Here is a 6,000-nt window from a genome sequence, read left to right on the forward strand (position 1 = left end):
GGGTATAACTCTCCTTCACCTTCTCCCACCCCCAGGAATACTTTAAGCTCTTCAAATAATTTTATTTGGGGGGAGAGGGAGAACTACTCATGTAAATCTCTTCATTTTCTAACTAACCCCCTGCCCATCCTGGTTTTAAAAGACCCTTATAATTAACTAGCTGCTATTTAAACGTCCAAAATAGATATGGTGATAAAAATGATACCAATTATATTTAGCTGATGTGACTCTTAAAATGCTAGATTTACCAGGAACAAGTTTCTTACAGTTCCCTTACTTCCAAGGTACCAAAAATTTTAAATGTGATCTTAGGGGACTGTATTTGGGTACTCTGAATATGTAACTTTTTATGTTTGTGTATTACCAATAATGCACTGCGAAGAAAATATTTTTGAAGTAGCATCTGCACAATGTTGTTCTGAGTTGTATTAAATCATTCATTTGTTCAAGGAGGCGAGGAGGAGGAGGAGGAACCGCCAAAAGCAGTTTTTAATGAGGTGAAGGAAGACGATGCCTTTTACTCAAAGAAGTAAGTGATCGTTTTTAATGTTTAACAGCCACAGTGGATAAAAATCATGTCTCTGTCTCTCTCTCATTTTATTTATATATATATATATATATATATATATATATATATATATATATATATATATATATACACACACATACACACACACATATGGAGAGAGAATGAATTTTAAAAATTCAAAAAGCTTTTATTTACATGCTGCAGGTTCTGTAACTCTTTCCTATTTTACAGTCCTAAATTGGTTAAATTGATGTTTTCAGGGGTTTTTAGTTTCTTCATTGTTAAAACTTCAGATTTTACAGGATTTTTTTTTTCTGTGAAGAAGTTTCATCTATGCAGAAAATATAAGGTTTCCAAGGCATTGTCTACACTGCATTCTTTTTCCGCTTTTTTCCAGAAGAGGCTTTTCCGACATTTGACATTCCTCAAAATGAGGAATGCAGGGCTTCTGAAAGAACATGACCGCTTTTTCGGAAACTGTTCCAAAAAAGCAGATCCATTCCCTCGATGCGGCAGAGTTTTTCTGTGATACCTCTGGTGTCCCAGAAAAACTCTGTAGTGTAGACGTAGCCTAACTTCCTCACTGTGAGAACAGCACACACAAACAAAATTGATATGCAATAATTTATGCCCCTATTTGTAACCACCACCACATTCTACTATATCAAATCTCCACAGCTCAAGAAAGCTGAAATTCTTTGACCAGCTACACTCCATCAGATTTTGCAATTTGAAGTCTGAGACTTTTCACTTTATATGCTTTTTGAAAATCCCTCCCATAGGAGACTAAAGTTACACACTTTTTAAAAATTTTGGTTTGTATATGAAGTAATTCACAATATTTAAGGTATTTTAAGTCCATACTTTTTGTTAACATTGAACCAAATGTTTCAAATTCAGGCTTTACGCCTATTAAAAGAAATGTTTAATTAAAATAGTTTGTCAAAGTGCCTCATTCTCCAACTGCTTATGCACATGCTTAAAAGTTAAATTCTAAGTTTGAAATATTCTAACTCTGGCATTTACATTTTTTAACAGTTATTTTCAAGGTCAGCTTCCCATTTCTGAACCCTTTATTTTATGGGCATGCTGAAATCTGTTATGTTTTAACTTGACATTGTATGCGAATTCTGTTTCCCCAGTTTTCCTGTTAAATTAGCATTGCAGACAATGGCCACAAGCTTTATGTATTACAGTTTTTATTTAACCGCTATTTACTTTTACCATAAAATTTTAACTTAAAATGCTTTCAAACTTTTGTTACAAAAAAAGTTTGACAATGATTATTGTATGTTTCACATGGAATTGATAGTCAACAGTTTATACTTGAAACCTAAATGACACATTTTCTTCCTGAAATAACAATATAGACAAGCCTGCCCGTGCTGTGGGAGCTACTGTGCGGTAGTTGCAGTAAGAATCTGAATAATACATTTTGTGATCTGGGAGACTGGACATGTGTGGGAGGCTTCATTATTGAATGTCAGGTTTAAATTTATTTAAAGGGTTTTAACTGTATGGTCTTCTGTTGTCTATTTTCTGGGAGACTTTTTATATTTGTATTTACTGTCTGACTTTTATAGGTGCAAACTGTTCTACAAAAAAGATAATGAATTTAAAGAAAAAGGTGTAGGAACACTGCATTTAAAGCCTGCAGGAAATGAAAAAACTCAATTGTTAGTGCGAGCAGACACCAATTTAGGTATGTAACTTATGAGTCTTCCTTGTTAGTCTTGATAATGCTCTATAATCGTTATATTAGTACTCGCCTAATGGATTCAGTGTTTGCTATAATTGACAGATCTCAAACTTCTAGCATCTCTTATTTGAGCGTGTATATACATTGAGCACATAAGAATTTTTTTTAACTGTGAGATAGCTATAGTTGCTCTGAACTGTGACTGTTTTTTCCCCTCATGGTTCACTAAACACACACATCCTAGACTTCTAACTCACCTTTTGGATAGAGACCTGCATGTCTTCTTCCTAATGAGTTGCACATTTCTTCCTACTTACACTATAATAGTCTCAGCAAGCCAATATCTGCATTTTGCTTCCTCTTTGAAGACTGATTAGCAGTAATTGCCAGCTGTCATAAGTAACAATACAGTCCTTTATAAACAAATATGTTGATTAAGGTGAAAGCATTACAGAGAAAACATGTACAAAAGTAAGGTAATACACATGCGTAAATAAGCTTTAGCCAGAGATTACCCAACCGCTAACAGTGTCTCTAGAAGGAGACAGACCTTCACATACTAGTTCTTGTGTATTTAAATGTGTAATAGCCTTAGCTCAGAATTAGCACAATGACTGGATTTATTAGTCCATTATACAGCTTGGGCCTTTGATCTTGAGTCCCTGTTGGGCCAGCCAGAGAGCCCCCTCGAGTGGCGCCGGTATATTGGCACATATGTATCACTGCTGGCCCCCCACCCCATCAGTTCCTTCTTACTGCCTGTGACAGTAGCTGGAGTGGTGTAAGACTCTTAGCCTGTACGTAGTTTTACTTATCGCCTGAATATTGTATTAGTTAATTAGTAGTTCATTAGTTACTGTAAATAGTTAAGAAAGGAGGGCTTCTCCGGTCTGGTCTCTCCCCACCTGGGGAGGGGATGCCAGCGATTTGAGCCTGTGCCCTGTGGGGATCTGCATTACTCTTGCTTGAAGTGTCTTGGAGAGACCCACAGTACAGAGAGCTGCAACATCTGCAAACAGAGGACTAAGCACAAGAGAGACTCTAGGCTCAAGCTTATCCTCATGGAGTTTGCTTTACAGCTGCCGGCTCCGGAGCGGGTTCTGTTGGTGTGCAGCACACCATCCTCGGTACAGGAGACCTCAGTAGTGCTGTGCAGGCACCGGTCACAGTCCCCAGCACAGAGGAGAGCTAAGGATGTCAGGGGAAGATTGCCTGAGAGTCGTGGCTACAAGGAGTGCCCTAAGGAGGACAATCAGCCTCAAAGGCACTCTGGGATGTCCCGGTATCACCAAGGTGAAGACACAGCTCTACCTGGAGAGAAAGTCCGATACCGGAAGGGACTTTTGAAGAACTCCATCAGCCGTCAACCTCAGAGACCTTTGATTCGGCATGGGAGCTCATCGAACTGACCTCTCCAGATTCAGAGGCCTCAGCACTGCAGGTGCCAAGACAGCCATCTCCGGCATTGTGAGTAGCTCTGGGATAGTCTGAACTGGCATCAAAGCAGGCACTGAGTCAATCGGCAGCACTGGCACCGATACCAACATTGGCACCAATACCGGTTCCAGTACTGACACCGGCGCAGGCAATTGTGCAGCCGATGCCCATGCTTCTGTGGACAGCATTGGAAGGCCCAACACCGCAGACTGCTCCAGTACCTCCAGCATATGCGTCCTCCCAACCGCCACCTTTGGCACCAGTGTACTCAACCCTGGCAACGCCACACGGTCCAGTACCGATGGAACAACTTAATCTGACCCCGATGCCGCCAATGAGTCCACCAGCACCAGTGCACAGAAGGAAGCAGACAGACATGGCCTGACACCACTGGGAGCACAGGTCAACAGCTCCCCTATGGTCAACCTCAGATTACTTGTTGGAGTCAGAGGCCGAATCTGTACATTCGGTGAGACCCTCATATAGGTTGAGATCCTGGCACCACTCCCATGTCAATTATAGATTGCAGCGCAGGAGCCCTTTGGATACATGTACTTGGCCACCCCAATGGCAGCCACATCCCCAGTGGCCATTCTGGACTCCATGGGTCTACCACCAGGTTCAAGGTTCACCACCCCCGGTGTCAGTGTCGTCATGCCAGGGGAACAATGGTCACGAGTTAGGTGACTCTTTTTTTACAGGCATACGGCAAGAAATTGCCATATCTGTAAGTGATTGAGAAATTTGTGAATACTAGAGTGCTTGGTAGAGTCAGGATTGTGTAGCCTTATTATTGGGTGGGAAATTCTGTATTATGCAGTGGCACAAAATTCACTCAGGAATAACTAGAGCAGCTATAATAAATCTTATCTCCAAGCTTTGCCACCTGCACACAGTGCTCAATCAAATAGATCATCAGAATGAAACAGATAATACCAGTCTGCTGTTGCTTCAAAGAAATCATGAAGTAGAAATATACCTGCAGTTCTTACTGGTGGGAGAATCCCTTCCAATTCATCTGATGAAATGAATCTTTTTCATGAAAGCTCATGATCCTCTATATTTTTGTTGGCCTCTAAGATGCTGTGGGACTACTCGTTTTTAAAGTTACAGACTAACACTGCTATCCCTCTGTGTCTTGGGAATATGATGGGGAAAGAGAAATTTGAGAGTGGAGGGGCTATCTATCCCTCATTCCATGCTACATATTAAATTTCTGCTGTGTAAAGCTTACTAATATGTAAACTTTTTCTTAAAATGCCAACAATTTAATTTATATAACTTGCTCTTTTCTCACAAATGCAGGTAACATACTCTTGAATGTGTTGGTTCCGCCCAAGATGCCCTGCACAAGGACAGGAAAAAACAACGTTCTTATTGTCTGTGTTCCCAATCCACCAATTGATGAGAAGAGTTCCACTGTCCCTGTTACTATGTTAATAAGAGTGAAAACAAGTGAGGATGCAGATGAGTTGCACAAAATTCTACTTGAGAAAAAGGAGGTCTAAACATAGTGCATACAAATGCTCTGAGAAATTACTGCCAAACTGCTGCTACTCGTTTTTTCTTTAACTTAGAACACTTCTTAACTCTCTACTCTTACATTCTAAGAACGGTGTAGGAAAGCTGAAAAGTTTTTTGGGAGGAAAAGCTAAAATGACTAATAAAAGCTTTTACTGAAAACAAGTTTCCATCTATCTTCCCTCCTTTTTTGGAATATCTAATGTATGACCCATATTTGGACAAAATTTGTGCATTTAATTTAAAGTGATTGCTGGATTGACAAATCAAATTATAAAATGGGCTACCCTGTGTTCCTCAAGGCTTGAAGGTTGAAAGTGGAGCAACCTTATTTTTTGAGAAGGGAGAATGCTGCATTGTTTAACTTTTGAAACTGTTTCTAGACTGAATTTACTTTTTTTTTCTTTCAAAATACAAAACTGGTTTCTACTAGCTTTGGTAAGGGATCTAATCTTTTGAACTATCACCTGAAAAATTATGCATCTCAATAACAATGCCTCTAGATTACATTTCTTACAATTTTTTAAAAATAATGTACTGTTGGGATTTAGAAACTACATCTGTGGTTCCTCAAAGAAAATGTTTGCATTATTCCTGTTGACTTTAATGTTGCTCTGCTTCAAATTCAGGGTTTTTGTGTGTGTGTTTACTGTTACAGTAGTAGCCACAGAAAACTGGAGATGATCATCTCTCAACGCAGACTAGCCCTATAATTGGTATTGTTGATAGAGCTAGAGGCAAGGGTAGAGATTCCACTACTCACTTTTTCCTAGAAGTATTCTTCTCTATTCCCTGCAGGTTATGGTTCAGAAAC

The 6,000-nt window shown here is 39.5% G+C and overlaps 1 protein-coding gene across 2 annotated transcripts in view; it reads left to right on the forward strand.

Annotated features, from left to right (window-relative positions):
- The window catches only part of NUP50 (nucleoporin 50), a 30,294-nt gene extending 24,942 nt beyond the window's left edge, over positions 1-5,352 (forward strand). For both annotated transcript variants that reach the window (XM_075899875.1, XM_075899884.1), the window contains exons 6-8: positions 451-529; positions 2,113-2,231; positions 4,971-5,352. In XM_075899875.1, coding sequence (XP_075755990.1) covers positions 451-529; positions 2,113-2,231; positions 4,971-5,173 — 401 coding nt within the window. In that variant the 3' untranslated portion in view covers positions 5,174-5,352. The remainder of the gene's footprint in view (positions 1-450; positions 530-2,112; positions 2,232-4,970) is intronic.
- The last annotated feature ends 648 nt before the right edge of the window (positions 5,353-6,000 follow it).

This window comes from Pelodiscus sinensis, chromosome 1 (genome assembly GCF_049634645.1).
Source record: "Pelodiscus sinensis isolate JC-2024 chromosome 1, ASM4963464v1, whole genome shotgun sequence".
Taxonomy (NCBI): Eukaryota; Metazoa; Chordata; order Testudines; family Trionychidae; genus Pelodiscus; species Pelodiscus sinensis.